This window comes from Leguminivora glycinivorella, chromosome 27, assembly GCF_023078275.1.
Source record: "Leguminivora glycinivorella isolate SPB_JAAS2020 chromosome 27, LegGlyc_1.1, whole genome shotgun sequence".
NCBI classification, from domain to species: domain Eukaryota; kingdom Metazoa; phylum Arthropoda; class Insecta; order Lepidoptera; family Tortricidae; genus Leguminivora; species Leguminivora glycinivorella.
In genome coordinates this window covers 3,895,119-3,923,021 of record NC_062997.1, presented here as the reverse complement: position 1 = coordinate 3,923,021, position 27,903 = coordinate 3,895,119, and the positions used below count along the sequence as shown (strand labels likewise).

General features: G+C 37.4%; 1 protein-coding gene across 2 annotated transcripts in view; it reads left to right on the top strand.

Moving 5' to 3' along the window:
- Window positions 1–27,903, top strand: part of LOC125240182 (scavenger receptor class B member 1) — a 184,183-nt gene that overhangs the window by 106,589 nt on the left and 49,691 nt on the right. For both annotated transcript variants that reach the window (XM_048148004.1, XM_048148003.1), the window contains one exon: window positions 27,059–27,150. In XM_048148004.1, coding sequence (XP_048003961.1) covers window positions 27,059–27,150 — 92 coding nt within the window. The remainder of the gene's footprint in view (window positions 1–27,058; window positions 27,151–27,903) is intronic.

Below are 27,903 nucleotides of genomic sequence, written 5' to 3'. Positions count from 1 at the left end.
TGGGTAAAGTAATTTGACCTTGAATAAAGTCAAATTAACTGCTTTAAAATTGATAAAAGTAGGTGAATCTAGTAATAAAGATGATTTACCACCTGTGGAACTACTGAAAGCAGTGATAAACGCATTTTTTGCGTTCTAGTTTCCTCGCTATAGTGAGGGGAAAAGTTTTGTGTTACACTCGGGTGCAAATGTATTTTACTTCTCGTGTGTTAAAAAACTCGCAAGTTCAGGACTCTATTCTCGAACCACTCGCTTCGCTCGTGGTTCAACTATAGAATCCTTTCACTTGCTCGTTTTTCAATTCCACACTCGGCGTTAAAATACAACTTTGCCCCCTTGTATAACAAATAACTATTTGCTCTCTGTCACTCTTATTATAATTTGTATGTGACCATCTCGTTCGGTAGTGGTATTATTATTTGGCTGTCTAGTCTATAGTATCCTTTGTTTAAGCTATCGCTCTTCTGTAGTGACTTGACAGAGTCAGACTGTGTTTCGTTCGATCGCCACATAGCATCAAAATTGTTACTTCGGATAGGCCGGCAGATATCGGTCTCGATTTTTGCCTTATTTGAGTAAGGTACAGCGGGACAAATCTCGACTGGGGGGCAATTGTAACTAATCCATTTTTTCCAAATATGACACTATGATGTTGAGTTCTAGGTACATGTATCCACTGAACATGCCTAGTGCCTACCATACATAACCGGTGGACACTCTCCAATTGGGTTCGCCCTGCCTGTACCTGAGTTTGTTTTTCATTTTGCTTGGCCTTTTTGTAAAAACTATAATCAAGAAAATATCAATTTACATTAAACATATTATACATACATAAACATACATAAATAATTATACATTAAAAAACCGGCCAAGAGCGTGTGGGGCCACGCTCAGTGTAGGGTTCCGTAGTTTCCCGTATTTTTCTCAAAAACTATTCAACCTATCAAGTTCAAAACAATTTTCCTAGAAAGTCTTTATAACGTTCTACTTTTGTGATTTTTTTCATATTTTTTAAACTTACTGTTCAAAAGCTAGAGGGCCGACACACATTTTTTTAAACTTTTGGAGCGATTATTTCTGAAAATATTAACAATATCAAAAAATCATTTTCGGAAACCCCTATTCATTTTTAAATACCTATCCAACAATATATTACACGTTAGAATTGGACGGAAAAAAATCACTCCCGACTTTACGTGTAGGGGGGGTACCCTAATAAAACATTTTCTTCCACTTTTTATTTTACCACTTTGTCGGCGTGATTAATATACATATTGGTACCAAATTTCAGCCTTCTAGTGCTAACGGTCACTGAGATTATCCGCGGACGGACGGACATACATGGCGAAACTATAAGGGTTCCTAGTTAACTACGGAACCCTAAAAAGCAACTCTTGAAAAGGTCTTAAATACCTTCTTACACAGAAGTTTTGAGTCGTTTTGAAGCGGATGCGTGTAAAAAGGTCAAAGACATGTTTCCCTTAACATTTTGTCCATAATTGGGTTGTTTTCGTGATCGAGACAGTTTGTAGAGCCCTTTCTAAAAGTAATTATTGAAAAATTGCCAATGACTCATGTAGGTATTGCCCACATTGGTTATACATATCTGTTTATATGACGTAGCATTCATATGTATGTTGGAGGCTTAGATTAGAGCCTCATTAAAGAAATATACCAAAATATTTTAAAGAATGCAGTGCAGTTGACTGGGCATTTCTCAGAGCGTTTCAACTTTTTTGATTTCGGTGGCAGCATTATTACCCGAACCCCGTAAGCGTAGCGTGAGTTTTCTTTGTTTCTGGTAGAAATCCGCGAAATCTATTTAAATTGACAAAAATTCATGTGACTCTTACAGGATTCACGTAAAAATGTTGCCACCGAAATCAAAAAAATGTAAACGCCCTGAGAAATGCCCGACTGCGATACTTTCCAATTCAAATCTAACTGACGGTTCCTCTCCGGATGCCAACTCACCACCGCTTTCCTTAATGTCATCTTAACCAGCCAGGAACTAATCCATTTAAGCTGTTCGGGTCATATAAATAACAGACACAGTATCGCAGTCAAACACACTCAAGCATAGACTATTTCCATAGACTATATCTTGACATTCCAACATCCGCAGCCGTCATGCTGCGACATGTATATCACGAAAAATTACAGTTTGTACTTTTTTGCCGGCGTGGTGATGGGTTAAGAATTTCACTACCCCTTTCTTCCAGTGGGTGTCGTAGAAGGCGACTGTGGGATATGGGTTAAACTGTGGCGTAGGCGAGAGGCTGACAACCTGTCACTGCATGTCACAGTTTCGTTTTCTTTCAACCCATTATTTGCCAAGAGTGACACTGAATCTTGATTAGTTTCATGTCTTCTACCTACACCTTATAGCCTTGATCGCATGTATGTTGTATGTACGTTTTTACTTTTTAGGGTTCCGTACCAAAAAAGTACAACAGGAACCCTTATGGTGCCGCTCTATCCGTCTGTCTGTCTGTCTGTCTGTAACATTACTAAATATCTCGAGAACTACTTATGCTATCGATTTGAAATTTGGAATAGTTATGAACATTGTTAACCTCTCCACGTTGAAAGTATTATTTTTTAAATTTAATTGATGATAGAAAAGGGCCAAAATGAAAGGGGGGCAAACTGTAAATATCAAGTTACTAGGTCAAATGGGGTATCGTTAGTTAGAAAGAGCTCAAATTGTAGATGTCAAAACTATTTTTTTTTGTAGTGGAGAAAAAAATAATTAAGAAGGAAAATTTAAAAAAAAATACGGTTGCCATTTCCTCATACATATATATTTCATGTAGTTTCATAAGAAATGCAGAAAGCGAATAAACGAGGCTCGACTCGGCGAGCCTAGTGGATACCAAGCTTGATTTGATTAGTAGCGTGGAAGTACAAAGTAAATAAGTAAATTCTTAGGTTTGATATAAAAAAATAACTATCCAAGAAACACTCAAAGGATGCGGAAATGAATGAACAATGGAGAGAAAAAACTAAAAGTCATTAGCTATGGCTGTAAATTAGTATCATTAAACACGATGTAATGATTCCAACATGGATTCTCGGACATTTAATGAGTTTTTTTTTATCATAGTCGAGATAATAGTTTTCCGTAATTATGTTTCATTTGTAGTTATTTAAGTTATTTTCATAGTGCGTTTTAATTTGCCGATTAAAAGTTATGTTGGAACTGTGCAGTTCGTCAAGTATAATTAATGTATGCCATTAAACGTTACTTTTAGTTACAGCAAATTAAGAATAACTCAGTTAAACATCGTTGCGTACAATACTTTTTCTACGACCATGCACTTAGTTTTTAACCCCCGACGCAAAAACGACGGGGTGTTATAAGTTTGACGTGTCTGTCTGTCTGTCTGTCCGTCTGTCTGTGTGTCTATTTGTCTGTCTGTCTGTGGCATCGTAGCTCCCGAAGGGATGAACCGATTTGGATTTAGTTTTTTTTGTTAGAAAGCTGAGTTAGTCGGGAGTGTTCTTAGCCATGTTTCATGAAAATCGGTCTACTATGTCGCGGTCGGGGGTTTTTCAAAATTTAAATTTTGTGGTTATTAATAGTTTGGTAGAATTACTTTCGTGAAATCCACACTGTTTCCTGTATTTTGCCGCAAAGGTTTGCACTGTCAGCGCAGCTGCCCAAAGCCATCCCCCGCCGGCTTCCCGCGCACGCGCGCAGTATCGTTATAACAAATGCGTTGCCATAGTTACAGGGACAAACAATGCGTTTTTAATTTTTTTGTTACTGCGCGCATGCGCGGGAAGCTGGCGGACGCTGTCCTTGAGAAATTGACTTTTATGTAGGAAAAAATGGACCAGTTACATTTGCCACCTAGTCGAGATTTGCCCGCTGTACGTTAAAGATAAAATATACTTAATTTATTTTTCTCTCTCAATTCTCCTATATATTTTTTAACCCCCGACGTAAAAACGAAGGGGTGTTATAAGTTTGACGTGTCTGTCTGTCTGTCTGTCTGTCTGTCTGTCTGTCTGTCTGTCTGTCTGTCTGTCTGTCTGTCTGTCTGTCTGTTTGTCTGTGTGTGTGTCTGTCTGTGGCATCGTAGCTCCCGAACGGATGAACCGATTTCGATTTAGTTTTTTTTATTTGAAAGCTGTGTTAGTCGGGAGTGTTCTTAGCCATGTTTCATGAAAATCGGTCCACTAGGTCGCGGTCGGGGGTTTTTTCAAAATTTTAATTTTGTATAATTATAACTATAATAATAAAAATATGAACATAATTGCATTTCTCACTACATCGCTAACTACAAGTGTCAACCATAAAAAAACAATTCAATCATAAAATTAGCTTTAATCACTTCGCGACTACTCGACAATGACTCTGATTACTTCTACGTGATTTCTCTGAAGTAACCATGGTGACGAATGATTACTTACCTACTAGATGCCATATCATAATGAATACTACTAAGGTGCAGAAAGACTCCCTACAATTAGTTATTTGTTTTATAATGTGGTGTGGTGAAAAATTCTGTGTTTCACTCTGTGGCAGAGTTGTTTAACTACACGTGCCCAATATTCCAATATTAAACCGCGACGTAGCGAGAGGTCCAAAAAGTGGAATCTCGAGCGTTGCGAGGGTTACATGGCAAACAACTTTGCCGCCGAGTAAAACACAAAATTTTTCACCACACCAACACTATCAAAATACTGACTATTAAACACCTAACTAAATCAAATCCATCAATTTATTCAATATTTATGATTCGAAATCATCATTTATAGGTAAAATCTAAAAGCCAGCTTAAGACATCTAAATTTTGTATCAAATTACTTTGCACTCTTGTCGATAAAATATATAATTTTAACTCCCGAGACAAAAACGCCCCGTCGTTGTTGTAAGTTTGACGTGTCTGTCTGTCTGTCTGTCTGTCTGCTTGTGTGTGTGTCTGTCTGTGGCATCGTAGCTCCCGAACGGATGTACCGATTTAGATTTTTTTGTTTGAAAGCTGAATCAGTCGGGAGTGTTCTTATAGCCTTATATGTTTCATGAAAATCGGTCCACTAGGTCGCGGTCGGGTGTTTCAAAATTTTAATGCTGTATGTCTTCGAATAGCAAACAGATTCTTTCGCCTATTTCTTTGAAGAGGAAAATGCAACATGTACCAATGCCCTACATGTATGCATTCAGGCTTCCGGATTTTGGCGTGAAACGTAAGGTGAATCCATAAAAGAGGGGTAGGAACAAAAAGTGTTATGGTGCGGTGGCTTACACCTCTGTAAACATCATACCTATACTGAGTATAGTTTTGTTATGAATGAATAGAGGAGTAACCACTACCCAAAACTGCTACTGCTGAGTCTGCTGACTGACATAGATGTCGCTGATTCTGCGCGCCGTAAATTATGCCTTGTTAAGTGATCGTATTTCCAGTCTATCTTTTTAAGTCTGTGGTTTCTTTGAAGTAGTATAGGTAGCATAAAATAACAGTAGGTCAAAAGTTCAAAGCCGATCATTATGTACCGCTTATGTTTAAAATGATTTAACCGCCGTGATTTAATGACGCTTATACGTCATTATAAAACGGTAATATAATGATGGATAATGAAATGATGCTACCGGGGTTTACCCTAGGACTTTGTAATTATGGTGTACAAAACAACTTAGTTTTCTTACGTGTGGAAAATAATGTTACTTTGAATATTAAAGCAACGTCGGAATCGTCAGACGTAAATAACCTACTTAACCACAAAATTAAAATTTTGAAAAAAACCCCCGACCGCGACATAGTGGACCGATTTTCATGAAACATGACAGAACACCCCAACTAACTCAGCTTTCAGACAAAAAAAAACTAAATTTAAATCGGTTCATCCGTTTGGGAGCTACGATACCACAGACAGACACACAGACAGACGAACATACACGTCAAACTTAAAACACCCCGTCGTTTTTGCGTCGGGGGTTAAAAAAGGCAGGCATTCAAAAGGCATAAATAAAAAAGTTGTGTAGAGTCAAAGCCGATTAATTTGGAAAACAAATATGAACATTTTGTTTTAAATGCTTTTGGAGATCCTTATTCAAAAAAAAAATTAGAATCCAAGATAGCGGACATGTACTGTCACAAAAGTCATCATGGGTGTCGTTGTTAGGTTTTCAGGGTCACAGGGGTTCTGATTTCAAATTTTGGAATCTAACGAGGTTGTCATGCACTTTGTCGCAAAAGTCGTCGTGGGTGTCGGTATATAGGTTTTCAGTGGTGCTCGTTTACACCAAGAACATCAATACATATTTAAACAATATGTCGTAGTGAGTCGTTTGAAAACAGATTGTGATTTCTTCTCCAAAATGTTTCCAGCAGAAAACAGCAATTATCCTTACTAATATTATAAATGGGGGAAGTGTGTGTGTCTGTTTGTTTGTCCGTCTTTCATGGCAAAACGGAGCAACGAATTGACGTGATTTTTTTAGTGGAGATAGTTAAAAGGATGGAGAGTGACATAGGCTACTTTTTGTCTCTTTCTAACCCCCCACTTTCATAAAATTGGGGGTGAAAGTTTGTATGGAGCATTCCACAATTTTCCAATTTAACGCGAGCGAAGCCGCGGGGAAGAGCTAGTAGGTTATATTTAAAACATTGAAAGTTTAATTAAATTATGTAAACTAAACACAAAATACATACAAAAATACACCGTGTTTCCGGTAACACTCAAAACCTCCGACACCCCAACTGATTTTTATTTTTTTAAACTCATCTAGAGTATTCATCTTTTAATCTGATGGTTACTTTTTTTTTTATTGAATTTTTAATTTTTTGTACAGCTCTACTTGACTTTTAGCTCTACACTCAATAAAATAATTGCTAACTTCCACCATAAACCACAAAACTATTTATTTGTGTACGTTACTGCAACGATATAAGGTTTACCACTAGACAGCTAAGATGTCACTGTAAAACACTTTTCCCCTCACTAGCTCGGAAACACGTGTTTTGTCCTTTAATACCAGCGGGTAAAAACGCATTTTATCCACTAGTGGGTAAAGTAATTCGACCTTGAATAAAGTCAAATTAACTGCTTTAAAATTGATAAAAGTAGGCTAATCTAGTAATAAAGATGATTTACCACCTGTGGAACTACTGGAAGCAGTGACAAACGCAAATATCAAATATCAAATATCTTTATTTTGCATAAAATATGGTATACAAGGTGGACTTAATATAATTTAGGACATGCATATTTCACCAGCAGCTGGCATGCAAAAAACACAAACATAATATATACAACTCTAGTTTTCTAAGCGAAATTTTGTAGGTACATGTCAATTCTTATAATTCCCAAGCTAATAAATATTCAATATGTCATATTTAAACTAATTTCAAATTACAATTGTCCTAGTCTTTTAATTATATCTAAAGTAGTCAAAAAATTCATCAATTGAATAAAAACATTCCTGTACCAACCAGCTTTTAAGTTTACGCTTAAATACATTTAATGGCAAGACTTTTAAATCATCTTGAAGACAGTTATAAATTTTTATCGCCATACAATAAGCGCTCTTTCCATACAAGACTATCTTTTTAGCTGGTATGACGAGACGATTTGGATACCTCGTGTTAAACCTACAAATGTCCTTATAAGTAGTAAAGAGTTCGGGATGCATTCTGACAAACAAACAAATTTCATATAAATACATGCACGGCACGGTCAGAAGTTTCATACTTGTAAATGAGGAAATAATACGCCGAATAGAATAGTTAATTATTAGTTTTAATACGAATTAAAAGTTCACAACAATGATAAGAGCAATTTTCGATTTCGCATTGACAGTAGCGACACTAGTGACAGGATTGATGAACTAAGTGACGGGTGTTCGTTCGGAAACTATAATTATGTTTACATATCTTCAACATCCTCCCTTAAACATAATCCCATCCTTGAAGAACAGTAGGTTAGTTTTATGTGCGACGTCGCTTTGGTCAGAGCGTCAGCAACCATCTGGTCTGTCTGCACGTAGCGCACCTCAACAGCTCGTTCGAGTATCTTATCGCGGACGAAGTGGTGCCTCACATCTATGTGCTTCGTCCTTGAGTGATATCCATCAGTACCTGAAAGTTTTATGGAGCTCTGATTATCGCTATAAATTATTAAGGGCTCATCCTTCAGTTGCGGCCACAAACTTTCTTGAAATTGTTTAAGCCACATTGCCTCCTGTACACACGACGATAGAGACATGTACTCGGCTTCAGTTGTAGAGAGCGCCACAGTAGGCTGACGCCTAGAATTCCAGCTGATTGTTCCTCCCTGGAACAGAAATGCATAGCCAGTACAGGAACGCCTGTCGTCTCCGGAACTCGCCCAGTCGGAATCGCAGTATCCATGAGCCATGACTTCTTCACAATTTTGCTTATAGCTAAGCTTGTAATCGAGACTTCCTTTTAAATAGCGCATAACACGCTTCAGCGCAATCCAGTGCTGCATCTCTGGTTTTTTGTTATACTTGCTCAACATATTTACAACAAAACTTATGTCCGGTCTAGTAATTTGTGATATGTACAACAAACAACCAATTATCTCCTGATATGGCACATTATCTAAAATTTCGGCATTTTCTGAAGTTCCAGTTAGCTTAGTATTCAAATCCATTGGTGTTTGTACACTTTTGCAATCAGACATGCCAAATTTGTTTAACACTTCTTGTATATATTTTCTCTGGTCTAAGTACAAGATACCTTTGGCCCTATCTCTCTCCACATGAATGCCAAGACAATAGTTAATATCACCTAAGTCTTTAATTTTAAATTTCTTATGTAATTCCTCCTTAAAATAGCGCTTTGTCTCCTGATTATTGGTAAATAACACAAGGTCATCAACATAAATAGCCAGGAAAAACATGTTACTGCTATCTACTATCTTATAATAAATGCAAGGATCTAACTTTGAACGAGATAGTCCCATTTCTCTCAACGTTGTATCAATCTTCTTGTTCCACTGTCGGCTAGCCTGCTTTAAGCCGTACAGTGATTTATTTAACCGGCATACTTTCTCACTATTGTCACCATACATCTGCGGTAGCTTCATATAGATCTCCTCCTCTATGTCGCCTTGGAGAAAGGCTGACACCGCATCCATCTGACATATATCTAGGTCATATTTAACTGCTAATGCAAACAAATATCTTAAAGAAGCGTACCTGACAACTGGTGAGTATACTTCTGTGTAGTCTATGCCTGGTTTTTGAGAACATCCTTTCACAACAAGCCGTGCCTTGTACTTCACTATTGCTCCATTTTCATCCGTCTTGGTTTTAAAGACCCACTTACATGGTATCGGACGCTTGCCTGGCGGTAGAGTAGTAATTTCCCATGTATTATTCTCTATTAAGGACCGATACTCCTCATCCATAGCGTCTTTCCAGTGTTGATCATTAGCGCTTGCCAAAGCTTCTTCGACAGTCAGCGGATCTGAAATCTGAACACACATGAAATTATTACCTTGAGCAAAATGTTTCTGATGAGACCTCAAAGTAATGTGCCTTTCAAAGCTATCATTGCTGTCACTACCGCTGGGATGATATGTCTCATCATTAGTATTCACCAATACACAGCTGTCAAAGGATGCTTCTGAATCTGATGTAGCTTCATTCTCATCAATATTTGTTGTCTCTCCACTTTCCTGTGCCTGTTCAACTGAACTAAGAGAGACTGTGGCCATCTGTGACCCTGAAATGGGGTCCTGTGACCCTGAAATAGGCTCCTCTGTCATATTTTTAGTATTCTTACTATTCTCAATAAATATAACATCCCTACTAATCACTGTCTTTCCATTTGTAGGATTTAGCAACCTGTAGCCCTTTGTGTTCTCACAGTAGCCTACAAAAATTAATTCTTGTGATTTGCGGTCCCATTTTAGGCGTTTTTCTTTTGGAATGTGTACCATAGCCTTAGTACCAAATATCTTAAGGTGTGAAATGTTAGGTTTCTTACCTGTCCATTTCTCGTATGGTGTTACCTCATCCAAAACTCGTGACGGTGATCTGTTGATGACATAAGCAGCACAGGCAACTGCTTCAGCCCACAGATTTTTTTTCAGCTTTGCCTCAAAAAGCATGCATCTTGCACGCTCCACCAGACTTCTCATCATCCTCTCCGCAAGGCCGTTCTGCTCATGAGTGTACGGTGCACTGGTCTGGTGTCTGATGCCGGAAGCTGCTAGAAAATCAGAAAAATCTTTATTACAATATTCTGTCCCTCTGTCACTTCTAAGTATCTTTATCTTTTTTCCTAACTCATTTTCTACTTCCTCTTTAAAAGTCTTGAAAATTGTTGTGATATCCATTTTGTTCTTAAGGAAATATACATACACTTTGCGGGAATAGTCATCTATGAAAGTTATGAAATATCGAGCACCACCAGCTGATGGTACCTCCATCGGACCACATAGATCTGAATGAACTATTTCTAGTAATGTAGTTGCTCTAGAACCAGAACGCGGAAATGGTAATCTTGTTTGTTTCGCTTCACAACAGGGTTTGCATACAGTATCACTCTGCTTGTTGGTGATATCTATGCCTTCAGCACATACCTCTAACTTCTTCACATCAGCCATGTTTAAATGTGCCATTCTCTTGTGCCAGGTAACTATATCTGCCTTCTTTTCACAAATTGCCGCAAATGCACTGACCCCTACTACATTGAGTCTATACAAATCATTGATTGCTTGTGCAGTTGCTATGAGATTCTCTTTGGCATCATAAATACAACAGCCTTGTCGTTTATTGAATGTTACCGTATAGTCACTTTTTGCTAATTGGCTGACTGATAGCAGATTTGCACCTAACTCAGGAATAAATAAAACTTTTCTCACCTGGATAGGACAACCATCTTTACATGAGCCTGTTTGAATGTTTACATTACCCATTTTCTCAACTATGACATAATCCTTGTTTGCCACCATTATCTTGTCAACCGGAGGTGGTTTGAAGTCATACATCCAGTCTGAACGCCTTGTCATGTGCATTGTCGCAGCAGAATCAACATACCAATCATCCTTGTTTATCGAAGGAGGACTGCAAGCTGAAAAAACTGCTGAAAAACCATGTTGAACATTGTTCGGCTTCTTCGCTGTACACTGATTCTTGAAATGTCCATACCGATTACAGCTGAAACAACGCGGACCTTTTCCTTTGGGTTTTGTATTTTGATTTTGATAAGAAGTACTCTTCCCTTTAGCCAAGAACGCAGACGACTCCGAACCTTTGACCTCTTGCAAAAGTTTAGTCTTGACAAAATCTGATGATATCTTGACGCCGGAACTTTCCAGACCCATGATCATTGGTTTGTAATTATCGGGTAAACCTGCCAGCATGAGTGTGCCTAGCCACTCGTCTTCTACTTTGAAGTCTATATTTCTTAATTTGTATGCAGTGCCCATAATCTTATTCACATAATCTTCGATACTTGAACAATTATCAAGCGATGTGTTGATTAAATCACGTAACAATCCCACTTTTCTTGACAACCCGGAGTCCTCAAATGCTTTTTGCAAGCTAAACCACACATCTTTAGCTGATTTTGCCGTTTCAATGTGAACATAGTTGATTGGCTCCACTAATAAAATTATCTTGGACTTGGCTTTGATGTCTTTCTTGGAATCCACTGGATTTCCCGGATCAACACATTCCCATAAATCCTCGTGCTCCAAATACGATTTGACGGCGAACCTCCACGTCGAGTAGTTTTCTCGACCGGCCAATTTCTCAATTTGCAAGTTAGACGTAGCCATTGTTCCCGGTACAAATTATTCCACGTATTTCTAGTTGTACTGACTTTTTTACGAAACTCAGATAATTAACCTCAGTTCTATATTGCGTTTATGGGACGGCCCATAACCTGAGGAAATAATACGCCGAATAGAATAGTTAATTATTAGTTTTAATACGAATTAAAAGTTCACAACAATGATAAGAGCAATTTTCGATTTCGCATTGACAGTAGCGACACTAGTGACAGGATTGATGAACTAAGTGACGGGTGTTCGTTCGGAAACTATAATTATGTTTACATATCTTCAACAAGAGGCTTGCATGAGGTCATTAGGTCCACGTTGCAAATAGCTCTGATACACTGTTTCTGTGCTAACAGGGCTTGATGAGCATAACTAGAATTTCCCCAAACTAGAATACCATATCTTAGAATAGAGCAAACATAGCCATGATATGCCTGTAATGCAGTCTCTTTATTACTAATTTTTGACAGCTTTTTTGCGTTGTAGTTTCCTCGCTATAGTGAGGGGAAAAGTTTTGTGTTACACTCGGGTGCAAATGTATTTTACTTCTCGTGTGTTAAAAAACTCGCTAGTTCAGGATTCTATTCTCGAACCACTCGCTTCGCTCGTGGTTCAACTATAGAATCCTTTCACTTGCTCGTTTTTCAATTCCACACTCGGCGTTCAAATACAACTTTGCCCCCTTGTATAACAAATAACTATTAAAGCTTTGTCATAGTAAACTTCAAATTGGACAGGTAATCGCAGTAAGCAAATTTAAACCCAATGTTTAAAATGACAAGGTTGTAATTAGGTACGAGTTCAATTTGTTATGACTTATGATAAACATTAAGATTAAACTGACAAACAACGTCAAACTCGTAGCGAAATAAAACCGCCTTCAAAAATAAGCGCGTTACAAAACACGGAGAAACTAAAAAGCAAAAAATAATAAACCTTTGAATTCAGATTTCTTATCGTATTGCAATAATCTAAACATCCAAATTATAAACAAATCAATTATTTTTGTGGTCGGTACCAGACCTGTTCGTCGCCTTGCTATTGCCTGTTTGCCCCACCCAACCATACACAGGCTGGTACCGACTCCAAAAATAATTGATTTGTTTATAATTTGGATGTTTAGATTATTGCAATACGATAAGAAATCTGAATTCAAAGGTTTATTATTTTTTGCTTTTTAGTTTCTCCGTGTTTTGTAACGCGCTTATTTTTGAAGGCGGTTTTATTTTTTGTTAAAAAGTTAATTTATTTGTTGATTTTTAGTGGTTCCTAGTGATATTATATGTATCAGTCCGAATATATGTACAGTAGTGAAAGAATTATCCTTTAACTCCTAACCATTGAGGAGTTGACCTTCCATCATCAGCTCAGCCACATAAAATTACTACCGTCAGGCGTAAATACTGGTGTACCTTTGAAAAATACACTAAAAACATTACATATGCCTATAACATTTGAAGAGTTCCCTCGATTTCTCCAAGATTCCATCATCAGACCCTGACTTGGTGCCAATGGGACCATCTCGGGGTTATACCCGTTCGATCAAAAAAAAAATTTTGAAAATCGGTCCACGATTCTCGGAGATATCGAGTAACATACATACAAAAAAAAAAAAAAAAAAAAAAAAAAAACATTCAGTCGAATTGAGAACCTCCTCCTTTTTGAAGTCGGTTAAAAATAATCGTCCAAGTAACTCTAACTAAGATATAGCTCAATCGATTCTACTCTCGATTCTGAACAAACTGTTTTCAGGTTTTTAGTGTTAAGTAAGTGAAACACGATGTAGAATCGTAGGCCACCTCTTTGCCTTTGGCTAGTCTGTGGCCAAGAGTAAGCCAATTTTTAATTTAAAATAAACTTTTTAACAAAAAATAAAACCGCCTTCAAAAATAAGCGCGTTACAAAACACGGAGAAACTAAAAAGCCAAAAATAATAAACCTTTCAATTCAGATTTCTTACCGTATTGCAATAAGCTAAACATCCAAATTATAAACAAATCAATTATTTTTGTAGTCGGTACCAGACCTGTTCGTCGCCTTGCTATTGCCTGTTTGCCCCACCCAACCATACACAGGCTGGTACCGACTCCAAAAATAATTGATTTGTTTATAATTTGGATGTTTAGCTTATTGCAATACGGTAAGAAATCTGAATTGAAAGGTTTATTATTTTTGGCTTTTTAGTTTCTCCGTGTTTTGTAACGCGCTTATTTTTGAAGGCGGTTTTATTTTTTGTTAAAAAGTTTATTTTAAATTAAAAATTGGCTTACTCTTGGCCACAGACTAGCCAAAGGCAAAGAGGTGGCCTACGATTCTACATCGTGTTTCACTTACTTAACACTAAAAACCTGAAAACAGTTTGTTCAGAATCGAGAGTAGAATCGATTGAGCTATATCTTAGTTAGAGTTACTTGGACGATTATTTTTAACCGACTTCAAAAAAGGAGGAGGTTCTCAATTCGACTGAATGTTTTTTTTTTTTTTATTTTTTTTTTGTATGTATGTTACTCGATATCTCCGAGAATCGTGGACCGATTTTCAAAATTTTTTTTTTGATCGAACGGGTATAACCCCGAGATGGTCCCATTGGCACCAAGTCAGGGTCTGATGATGGAATCTTGGAGAAATCGAGGGAACTCTTCAAATGTTATAGGCATATGTAATGTTTTTAGTGTATTTTTCAAAGGTACACCAGTATTTACGCCTGACGGTAGTAATTTTATGTGGCTGAGCTGATGATGGAAGGTCAACTCCTCAATGGTTAGGAGTTAAAGGATAATTCTTTCACTACTGTACATATATTCGGACTGATACATATAATATCACTAGGAACCACTAAAAATCAACAAATAAATTAACTTTTTAACAAAAAATAAAACCGCCTTCAAAAATAAGCGCGTTACAAAACACGGAGAAACTAAAAAGCAAAAAATAATAAACCTTTGAATTCAGATTTCTTATCGTATTGCAATAATCTAAACATCCAAATTATAAACAAATCAATTATTTTTGGAGTCGGTACCAGCCTGTGTATGGTTGGGTGGGGCAAACAGGCAATAGCAAGGCGACGAACAGGTCTGGTACCGACCACAAAAATAATTGATTTGTTTATAATTTGGATGTTTAGATTATTGCAATACGATAAGAAATCTGAATTCAAAGGTTTATTATTTTTTGCTTTTTAGTTTCTCCGTGTTTTGTAACGCGCTTATTTTTGAAGGCGGTTTTATTTCGCTACGAGTTTGACGTTGTTTGTCAGTTTAATCTTAATGTTTATCATAAGTCATAACAAATTGAACTCGTACCTAATTACAACCTTGTCATTTTAAACATTGGGTTTAAATTTGCTTACTGCGATTACCTGTCCAATTTGAAGTTTACTATGACAAAGCTTTAATAGTTATTTGTTATACAAGGGGGCAAAGTTGTATTTGAACGCCGAGTGTGGAATTGAAAAACGAGCAAGTGAAAGGATTCTATAGTTGAACCACGAGCGAAGCGAGTGGTTCGAGAATAGAATCCTGAACTAGCGAGTTTTTTAACACACGAGAAGTAAAATACATTTGCACCCGAGTGTAACACAAAACTTTTCCCCTCACTATAGCGAGGAAACTACAACGCAAAAAAGCTGTCAAAAATTAGTAATAAAGAGACTGCATTACAGGCATATCATGGCTATGTTTGCTCTATTCTAAGATATGGTATTCTAGTTTGGGGAAATTCTAGTTATGCTCATCAAGCCCTGTTAGCACAGAAACAGTGTATCAGAGCTATTTGCAACGTGGACCTAATGACCTCATGCAAGCCTCTTGTTGAAGATATGTAAACATAATTATAGTTTCCGAACGAACACCCGTCACTTAGTTCATCAATCCTGTCACTAGTGTCGCTACTGTCAATGCGAAATCGAAAATTGCTCTTATCATTGTTGTGAACTTTTAATTCGTATTAAAACTAATAATTAACTATTCTATTCGGCGTATTATTTCCTCAGGTTATGGGCCGTCCCATAAACGCAATACAGAACTGAGGTTAATTATCTGAGTTTCGTAAAAAAGTCAGTACAACTAGAAATACGTGGAATAATTTGTACCGGGAACAATGGCTACGTCTAACTTGCAAATTGAGAAATTGGCCGGTCGAGAAAACTACTCGACGTGGAGGTTCGCCGTCAAATCGTATTTGGAGCACGAGGATTTATGGGAATGTGTTGATCCGGGAAATCCAGTGGATTCCAAGAAAGACATCAAAGCCAAGTCCAAGATAATTTTATTAGTGGAGCCAATCAACTATGTTCACATTGAAACGGCAAAATCAGCTAAAGATGTGTGGTTTAGCTTGCAAAAAGCATTTGAGGACTCCGGGTTGTCAAGAAAGATATAGCTCAATCGATTCTACTCTCGATTCTGAACAAACTGTTTTCAGGTTTTTAGTGTTAAGTAAGTGAAACACGATGTAGAATCGTAGGCCACCTCTTTGCCTTTGGCTAGTCTGTGGCCAAGAGTAAGCCAATTTTTAATTTAAAATAAACTTTTTAACAAAAAATAAAACCGCCTTCAAAAATAAGCGCGTTACAAAACACGGAGAAACTAAAAAGCCAAAAATAATAAACCTTTCAATTCAGATTTCTTACCGTATTGCAATAAGCTAAACATCCAAATTATAAACAAATCAATTATTTTTGTAGTCGGTACCAGACCTGTTCGTCGCCTTGCTATTGCCTGTTTGCCCCACCCAACCATACACAGGCTGGTACCGACTCCAAAAATAATTGATTTGTTTATAATTTGGATGTTTAGCTTATTGCAATACGGTAAGAAATCTGAATTGAAAGGTTTATTATTTTTGGCTTTTTAGTTTCTCCGTGTTTTGTAACGCGCTTATTTTTGAAGGCGGTTTTATTTTTTGTTAAAAAGTTTATTTATTTGTTGATTTTTAGTGGTTCCTAGTGATATTATATGTATCAGTCCGAATACATGTACAGTAGTGAAAGAATTATCCTTAAACTCCTAACCATTGAGGAGTTGACCTTCCATCATCAGCTCAGCCACATAAAATTATTACCATCAGACGTAAATACTGGTGTACCTTTGAAAAATATACTAAAAACATTACATGTGCCTATAACATTTGAAGAGTTCCCTCGATTTCTCCAGGATCCCATCATCAGACCCTGACTTGGTGCCAATGGGACCATCTCGGGGTTATACCGGTTCGATCAAAAAAAAAATTTTGAAAATCGGTCCACGATTCTCGGAGATATCGAATAACATACATACAAAAAAAAAAAAAAAAAAAAAAAAAAAAAAAAAACATTCAGTCGAATTGAGAACCTCCTCCTTTTTTGAAGTCGGTTAAAAATGAAAAACGACAGACGTGACCGTGACCTGCTGTCACACTTGACGTTTTGTTTTGAAAAGTTGCAAAAAGTGCGAAAATAATTACTTACCTAATTAGTAATTATTATTTAGGCTTATTTTTACATTGACGAGTGACGTGACATGGTTAACTTACGTCGGTGGCAAACAAACATGCGACCTCAGACGGGTCGTAAACAATCGTGCACGATATCACCATTCGAAAATCTGCGAAAAACAGTGAAATGAATTTTTGATAATAACAACAAATTTTAAATTAAGAAAAAAAAACATTGCTAAGGACACTCCCGACTAATTCAGCATTTAAACAAAGAAAAACTAAATCAAAATCAGTTTATCCGTTCGGGAGTTACGATGCCACAGACAGACACACACACAGACAAACAAACAAACAGACAGACACGTTCAACTTATAACATCCATCCAAGAACGAGACGGATTAAGATAACGATGTGAGAAAGACGATCGACGATCATCACGAATAAAGAATAGCTGACGAAAGCGGAATCGGACATATTTAGGAACGTGACGAATAACCACAAAATTAAAATTTTGAAAAAACCCCCGACCACGACATAGTAGACCGATTTTCATGAAACATGACTAAGACCACTCCCGACTAACTCAGCACAAAAAAAAAACTAAATCTAAATCGGTTCATCCGTTTGGGAGCTACGATGCCACAGACAGACGCACACATAGACAGACAGACTTGTCAAACGTATAACACCTCTTCGTTTTTGCGTCAGGGGTTAAAAACCAACGAGTCGACTCATGAGTATACCGTGATTATAACGGTATTGTGATAGTATGTTAGTTGGAAGAGGAGCCGCGTGCAGTCGGAAACGGATATGGCTGATTACTTGAGCGGTATCATAAAATTGTGGCTACCTAATGATTCTCCGACAATTTTTTAGCCGATTATTGATTCGCCGACAACGATTCGCCGAATGTCATTTAGCCGAATAATCAAACTGTCGCTGTCACTTTTGGTCGAATAACGTTACGTAGAATCTTGGTTCGCATACAGTTCAGTTCGCTTCTGTGCAAATTATCCGAATTATTATATGACATTTTTCATTTAGCAAAGTAATATCTTCGTTCAGGCCACGTTTAGTCGAATAACGTTTCACATTTTATACATTGTTAAAATATTTTCGAATGAATGAATTATCGCTGTTGTAACAAAATTACGCACTTAATAGACACTTTTTTTTCTTCATCAATTTTCGGTAATAATTTCCCTATTCGACAACGACAGTCGTTACGTATTCTCTGCACTTTATTTTCTATTTTATTTGACCCTTTTACCCCTGATTATCTTCGTTCCAAATTTAAATTTGTTTCTCCGCGTCCCGGCACTGATCTCCGAACCACCCGTAGTCTTAAACTTATCGTCCCCCAGCATCGCACAGGCTTCATGTCTAATTCCTTCACCGTGCAGGCGATCCGGCTGTGGAATGATCTTCCGCTCTCCATCAGGCAGGCCCAGAGCAAATTGTCTTTCAAGCGCATGTTACGCAAGCACCTGTTAGAAAAAGTTCAATAGTTGTCCTCATGATGTTTCACAATGGTTATTTTATTTTATATATGTATTTTATGTATATTTATTATATTTAGCATTATTTATGTATGTATATGTAGATATAACTAGTTAGGCAAATTTAGGTATATGTATATAATTCCTTGTTATTTCACTACTTAACTGTTTTATGACCCTGCACCAACACGATCTCTCGGTTTAGCCCATGGTTGACTGGTAGAGAATGCCTGCTAGCATTAAGTCCGCCATTTGTACTTTTTTTAATTGTGCAATAAAGTTTAAATAAATAAATAAATAATTTCATATACTGGCAACATTATGTTCTTGAACAGAAAAGTGTTAATTTTTGAATGGGTATAAAAATTTTAAAAGTAAAAATTTGGTGAGTTAAAAACAACATTTACTAAAATTAATCCTTAGAACATGATGATTAATAATAAATGTGAGTTACTCTATAAACGACCTAACAACTACATTTTTTAATCCGAAGAACAGTTTGTACGCAAGTTCCAGCCAACTCGCCAAAAAAAACCAAATGATCGACCTATTCTGTTTCGACCAATTATTTGTCGGCCAATTTTTACAATTACTAAATGATTATTCGACGAAAAGTAAATCGGCGTATCAAATTTCTGCTTACCGACTCCGTTTACGGACGAATATTGTGCGACATGAGAATCTTCCAATAGTTATTCGGCCAAAAAAGGCGTCGGCGAATCGTTCTCGGCGTACCAAAAATCGGCGTATTTTATTTCGGAATATCAATCGGGCACCTAAAATTATATCAAAAAGTACTATCGCATTTTCATGTATGTAATGGTATGACTCTCTCTCTATATCTTATACCTATAATAGTAACTTTATGAAGGCTATAAAATCTATAATCTGTACGGAAGTTGTGAAAACACTAGTACCTGTACTTGCTATATTTACGACCACTTTTCTAGCCATTCAACAATTATTAATAATTTACATAAATTGAGTAAATACTATGTAGACAATAGTTAAGTACCTATAGATAATTTACTCAATTATCACTACTCAGCAAAGTAATAAAACGGAGCTCAATAAGTAACAATGCATACTAAATAAACAAATATTAATTATGGGTTAAATGTTAGTTATAAAAACGTTCATAAGATTCACATTTATGAACTTGTTATCGCTTAAATTAATCGTAAAATATATGTAGTACTTCGTACTTACGTAATTTAATTACATAAGTACATAATAATAGCGTCAAATAGTTATTTGTTATACAAGAGTGCAAAGTTGTATTTTTAACACACGAGAAGTAAAATACATTTGCACCCGAGTGTAACACAAAACTTTTCCCCTCACTATAGCGAGGAAACTACAACGCAAAAAATGCGTTTATCACTGCTTCCAGTAGTTCCACAGGTGGTAAATCATCTTTATTACTAGAGTCACCTACTTTTATCAATTTTAAAGCAGTTAATTTGACTTTATTCAAGGTCAAATTACTTTACCCACTAGTGGATAAAATGCGTTTTTACCCGCTGATATTAAAGGACAAAACCCGTGTTTCCGAGCTAGTGAGGGGAAAATGTACATTATTTCAAAGTTTCAGGTGGTTTAAAAGAACAATAGCATTTTTTCAAATAGCGACATCTACTATCAAGTAGCGGTACTGATAATTTTGCTACTTGATACTTGATGTCAAGTGCAAAAAGTGCCTGTTGATTTGGATTTAACCTAACCTAAACGCAATGTATCTGAGATCACGTACTTCAAAAACCTGCTGTGATAGCAAAGAGTAAATATATTTTTCTCAAACATGGTATGAAATATTGATGTTATGTGCCTTATAATTGGCAGCGAAGTATGACGTTGCAGGTGCGGCTAGGACGATTGATAGATAATGGAATTTCATACAAACCTTGCAGGCCAAGGCCGGCAAAGTCCTCGTTTTTAATTTCCAAACACAGATAATTGTGACATAACATCCAGTCCATCCATCGTTTTTTTTTTTTAATTTTTTTTTAACTTTTTGTTTTTTTATAAGCGTATATGGGGTATCAAAGGGGAACGAAAATTCGATTATTTTTGCGCTACGACGCACCGTTTAGGAGATACAGCCATCCAAAGTTACTATTTTCAGTAGACTTTATTTATTTCATACCATGTTTGAGAAACGCACTATACATACCTCGGCGGGAAATGGGGTTGCCCGCCTCAGACCTATCCGGTCTATATGTCTTCGGCCGGCAACCACCTTTGTCCCGGCCTCTGTAGTAATGTACTATACTCCGTATAGACAGATAAAAGTCTAAGGAAAAAACGTACAGTGAGCTGAAAAACTACATGGAGAAATTATGAAGGAGTTAATTGATAAATTCACCATATACTTAAGGCCGTTTTCACATTATCCGATCCGATATCGGATGTCGGAAGGATTTCAATAGAAAAAAATCCAAGATGGCGCCTGTAATGTATGGGATATCGGTCTGACATCCGATATCGGATCGGGTAATGTGAAAACGCACTAAGTCGCAGTCTCTTTACGTTTAGACCGCCGATAAGGCCTTTAAAATCTTAATCACTGAGTGAGAAGGCAGAACCGCTGTTTCCGACAAATCATTGCCCTTCGGCGAATTCATCACTAGTACGCACAGAGGAAAAAATTCTATAGAGAGGACAAGCCGCGCGCGGCCTGGTCGCAGATGTAGGCCCATTGGGCCTACACCGCCGCCAGTTCGCCGTCCGCTGTCATCGAGTGTACACGCGCGCTGTTCACCGACGAAAAACGAGTTTTATCCAAAATGCCGAAGTGTGCAATAATAACTTGCAAACATCGCAGTGACCTGAATAATTTCCAAGCCGATAGGATAACATTTCATAGGTAAATACTATTTATTTCCTTTTATTTCACATAAAACACGAATTCAACGTAATACTCCGAGTTGTACCATGTAACCTTACGTTTGCTTATGCTTTAAAACGTTAATTATACATTGCGGCTACACAAGGAACATATTGTAAACAGTGTAGTGTTTTGCGCCGCAATGAACGGTGTACAAAACGATTCACTCAGTGAGACATTTTTCTCGGAAACGAGGCGAGGCGTTCCCGCTATTTATCGTTGTGTGCGTGCGCGATCGCGCTCGCTTATCGTTCGCATGTACACAACCATTGAAATGATGCGCGTGTATTGCGCAATAGGAGCGTCCAGCTACAAGTGTGTGTGGATTAGGTATGTGCGTGCATTATCTTTACAATTACTGGTGCTTTGTGTGGGTTGCGCAGACCTTGCGACAGGCGTATTCTATACAAATCGCCCGGCATGACCTATCACGTGTAGGTATACCTAGATGATATATCTGTTGGAGGCTCAGACTAAAGCCTCATTAAAGAAATATACCAAAATATTTTAAAGAATGCAGTGCAGTTGACTGCGATACTTTCCAATTCAAATCTAACTGACGGTTCCTCTCAGGATGCCAACTCACCACGGCTGTCTTAATGACAGTGGTCATCTTAACCAGCCAGGAACTAATCCATTTAACAGCTGTTCGGGTCATATAAATAACAGACACTGTATCGCAGTCAAACACACTCAAGCATATACTATTTCCATAGACTATATCTTGACATTCCAACATCCGCAGCCGTCATGCTGCGACATATCTATGTACTATATGTATACTTACATACACACATATATCATACATACATACGTACATACACAATAATGCACATGTTTTTCCAAAAGATGTAAGGTACAGAGGGGCAAATTTCGACTGGGGGCACTTGTAACTAATCCTTTTTAACCCCCGACGCAAAAACGACGGGGTGTTATAAGTTTAACGTGTCTGTCTGTCTGTCTGTCCGTTTGTCTGTATGTCTGTCTGTCTGTCTGTCTGTCTGTCTGTCTGTCTGTCTGTGTGTGTGTCTGTCTGTGGCATCGTAGCTCCCGAACGGATGAACCGATTTAGATTTAGTTTTTTTTGTCTGAAAGCTGAGTTAGTCGGGAGTGTTCTTAGCCATGTTTCATGAAAATCGGTCCACTGTGTCACGGTCGGGGGTTATTTCAAAATTTTAATTTTGTGGTTAGGTTATCGATTATTACACTATGATGTTGAGTTCTACATCTATCCACTGAACACGCCTACCATACATAATAATGCAAACATTGTAAAACATGGAAAAAATGGACCAGTTACATTTGTCCCCCAGTCGAGATTTGCCCCGCTGTATCTTAGTCGCTTATGAAACTCCTCAAGTTTCAGTGCCACTTTTAACATTAAGGGCTTGATAGAAAACGAAATTGAAATATTGCAGTGACAGGTTATTGGCCCACAATTTGACCCCGTGTCCCTGAGTCGACTTCTACTATGCCCACGGGAGGAAAGGGGACGGTGAAACGAACATGGCATATGGGTTCTATTCGATTGTGGCGTAGGCGAGAGGTCCTCTATGTCAGGGTTTTTTTTTTAATTTTTTTCAAAATATGAATTTTGTGGTTAGGTTGTTTACATATATGTATGCTATTTATATAAGTATATAACCTAACCACAAAATTAAAATTTTGAAAAAACCCCCGACCGCGACCTAGTGGACCGATTTTCATGAAACATGGCTAAGAACACTTCCGACTAGCGATGAAAAAAGCCGGAAAATTCCCGTTTTTTTCCATTTCCTTTGGTTTTTTTCAGAAATTTATGGAAAAAAACCGCGAATGTTTCGGCTCTTATTTTTCAAAAAAAAAAACATGAAATAATGAAAGAAATTTGTCATTGTTTGGACGGACATATACCAGACATAGAAATCGGTTATTGCCCGAACGATTTTAAAAATTAATCTTTATTCGGGCGAATTTGCACTTCCAAACGGGCTACACCGACGACATGGAAGCAGAAATGACTGAAATACAGACGGTCAACCAAATCTTGGCACTAAAAATGGCGCGAAATTCGAATTTTCTATGGGAATTAATCCTTCGCCCTTACATTTTCAATAATTTTTTAAGTGTCGTCGATGATTCCGCCAACTTCAAGGTTTAAGAAGGCACGCGTTTTCTCTCTCTCTCTCTCTCTCTTCCAAGCTATTAATCCCACATGGTGGTGGGGTCAGCTTTCCTAATCAACCACTTCCACTTCGCCCTATCCTTGACGTCGTCTTCGGACACTCTGCACTCAGCCATATCTTTTAGCACTAAGGAAGAAGGCACGCGTTTTATGAAGACAATTCGCCGGTGAGTCCTATATTTTTCAAATTAACCGCCTTTTTTACTGCCAAGGTCAGTTGACCGTCAGTACATGATGAGAGTGAGAGTGATTAATAGAACACTAATTTTAATAATGTATTTGTTTTTTTCTTAAAAAACCCGAAAAATACCGAAAATTAACAAAAAAATAAAACCGCCTTCAAAAAAAGCGTGTTACAAAACACGGAGAAACTAAAAAGCCAAAAATAATAAACCTTCGAATTCAGATTTCTTATCGGATTGCAATTATCTAAACACCCAAATTATAAACAAATCAATTATTTTTGTAGTCGGTACCAGACCTGTTCGTCGCCTTGCTATTTCCTGTTTGCCCCATCCAACCATACGCAGGCTGGCCCCGACTCCAAAAATAATTGATTTGTTTATAATTTGGGTGTTTAGATAATTGCAATCCGATAAGAAATCTGAATTCGAAGGTTTATTATTTTTGGCTTTTTAGTTTCTCCGTGTTTTGTAACACGCTTTTTTTGAAGGCGGTTTTATTTTTTTGTTAAAAAGTTAATTTATTTGTTCATTTTTAGTGGTTCCTAGTGATATTATATGTATCAGTCCGAATATAAGTACAGTAGTGAAAGAATTGTCCTTTAACTCCTAACCGTTGAGGAGTTGACCTTCCATCATCAGCTCAGCCACATAAAATTATTATCACCAGGCGCAAATACTGGTGTACCTTTGAAAAATACACAAAAAACATTACATGTGCCTATAACATTTGAAGGGTTCCCTCGATTTCTCCAAGATCCCATCATCAGACCCCGACTTGGTGCCAATGGGACCATCTCGGGGTTATACCCGTTCGATCAAAAAAAAATTTTGAAAATCGGTCCACGATTCTCTGAGATATCGAGTAACATACATACAAAAAAAAAATAAAAAAAAAAAAAAAAAAATTCAGTCGAATTGAGAACCTCCTCCTTTTTTGAAGTCGGTTAAAAAACGAAAAATTCATAAACTTCGGGAAAAATCATTTGATTTTTTCCGCTTTTTTCAACGCTACTTCCGACTAACTCAGCTTTCAGACAAAAAAAAACTAAATCTAAATCGGTTCATCCGTTCGGGAGCTACGATGCCACAGACAGACACACACACAGACAAAGAAACAGACAGATAGACAAACACGTCAAACTTATAACACCCCGTCGTTTTTGCGTCAAGGATTAAAAAGAGGAACCGGTAGCGATAAGCGATCTCTCGCAATTAAACACCATGACGTCTCACAAAGTGTGGTTAACCATAAGTTATTTTATGCTCGTATCCAAGAACTTTAATCATATAATCTTGATAATTGGTCTGTAGGTGAATTCCCGAGCGATTCTTGGTCTAAGTCTAGACATAGAATAAATACTAACGTATAGACAGGACACTTCATACAAACAAAATTTAAATTATCAAATAAATGCCGACATAGTGGACCGATTTTCATGAAACATGGCTAAGAACACTTCCGACTAATTCAACTTTCAAAAAAAAACTAAATCTAAGTAAATTGTTTCATCCGTTCGGGAGCTACGATGCCACAGACAGACACACACACACACCACAAAATTCAAATTTTGAAAAAACCCCCGACATAGTGGACAGATTTTCATGACACACGGCTAAGAACACTCCCGACTAAACTAAACCTAAATCGGTTCATCCGTTTGGGAGCTACGATGCCACAGACAGACAAACAGACATACACGTCAAACTTATAACACCCCGTCCTTTTTGGCGTCGGGGGTTAAAAATGAAGTTTGACAAAGTTCAGTGTCGACTCTTGTTATTATTTTCTAATGCATGACAGTGTCACTTTGCACTATTTAGGGTTGTTAAAAATCAAGTAGGTAATTATTGTATCTGTGGTAACTCACGGAAAAGGTCGTCAACCCTACTAATTACTACGTAGCAATACTAGCCGAACGGAGCCGGAATTGCCCGATCGGGAGAATGTCCGAACACTGCTTCAGGTATTATTTAAAATGCTTAACAAATTTTTAGGTTATGATGTATAACAATGGTAAAGTTTCTAATTTTAGAAGGTAAAGCTAAAGACATACGTGTAGATTCACGCCTGCATTCCTAAACGGGGTAGGCAGAACATGAGAAACTAAATACATGATATCTAGTTCAGTTTATAGCTCTTCTAGTATTATTAACTATTTATTCTAGGTATCTAGGCTAGATGTCAACTAGGTACCTAATCGCAATTATTACATAGTTAACAATAGTTGGTTTTCCCTGTAAGGTATTTAATTAGGCTTGTTTAAAAAAATCATAACATACAGGAAAACGTGATTGGCAGGAATTATGTTTAAATTATAATAGCCAAGCTAATGAGTTCGCAGCGATTATAACACAGAAATAAACTAACCTAATCATTAAAATTTTGAAAACCCCCGACCGCGACCTAGTGGACCGATTTTCATGAAACATGGCTAAGAACACTCCCGACTAACTCAGCTTTCAGACAAAAAAACTAAATCTAAATCGGTTCATCCGTTCGGGAGCTACGATGCCACAGACAGACACACACACAGACAGACAGACAAACAGACAAACAGACAGACAGACAGACAGACAGACACGTCAAACTTATAACACCCCTTCGTTTTTGCGTCGGGGGTTAAAAACAGTTTTAATTGTAATAATGAGTTTTATTTTAGATCAATTATATGTGTCATTCGTGTAAATGCAATGGTGGTTACCATTGCATTTACACGAATGACACATATATTTGAATATCGAACCCGGAAGTTAGTTTGTAAACCACATGTCATAAACACAAATAATAAACTCAACATGGAGGTGCAATTACATTGGTATATTTTCAACAGCCAGACAGACAGACAAACAGACAGACATGTCAAACTTATAACACCCCGTGGTTTTTGCGTCGGGGGTTAAAAAAACTAAATCTAAATCGGTTCATCCGTTCGGGAGCTACGAATGAACCGATTTAGATTAAGTTTTTTTGTCTGAAAGCAGAGTCAGTCGGGAGTGTTCTTAGCCATGTTTCATGAAAATCGGTCCACTATGTCGCCGTCGGGGGCTTTTTCAAAATTTTAATTTTGTGGTTATTCAAAATTTAAATTTTGTGGTAATTTAAAAAGTTAAATAAATATTTTCCTCTTGTTACAGGACGCCTGGCTGTGATTCTCTTCAGTATATGTACAGTTGTGCTCGGAATTATCCTCTCCTTCGTGCCGTGGCTGGACTACATCATATTCAGGGTGAGTGTACCTCAGTTTTATTATAGAGGAATACGTAGAGAATGCCATGTCGCGTATGCCAATAATTTAATATTAAAACTGTTTACAACTTATATTAGAAGCAGAAGGAATTGAAAACAGAATAATGATTAAGTAATACTATTGTAATATTAGCTAAAAATTGTTGAGCGTAAGACTTCATGTGTCGCGCCATCTATTGACAAGTAGCAGTACTGACGCATTAGCTATTTGACGCGTGATTGACGGTAGATGTCACTACAAATAACTCGCATTTACTGACGTATGGAGTTACAACTCATTCCTTACTTCTTCCTCTATGGTTTTATGTACCTCTATAGTCAGCCAATTGGAACCCTAGGCCACTGTAGAACTATGCCATAATGACGCTATTAATCAGGTTGTAAGAAATCTCTTACTGCTTGTCATTTTGACATGGTTGTAGAGAGGTTTAGGGTTCCAAATGGTTGACTGTACCACGCTGAGTTCGCAGCGATTTTGATGGCCCTGCTGGTGTTTAAAAATTAAAATTTTGAAAAAACCCCCGACCGCGACATAGTGGACCGATTTTCATGAAACGTGGCTAAGAACATTCCCGACTAAATCTAAATCGGTTTATCCGTTCGGGAGCTACGGCACAGACAGACACACACAGACAGACAGGCAAACAGAAAGAGGCGATAAAAGCTTGTGCCAATAACCTAACCACAAAATTAAAATTTTGAAAAACCCCCGACCGCGACCTAGTGGACCGAT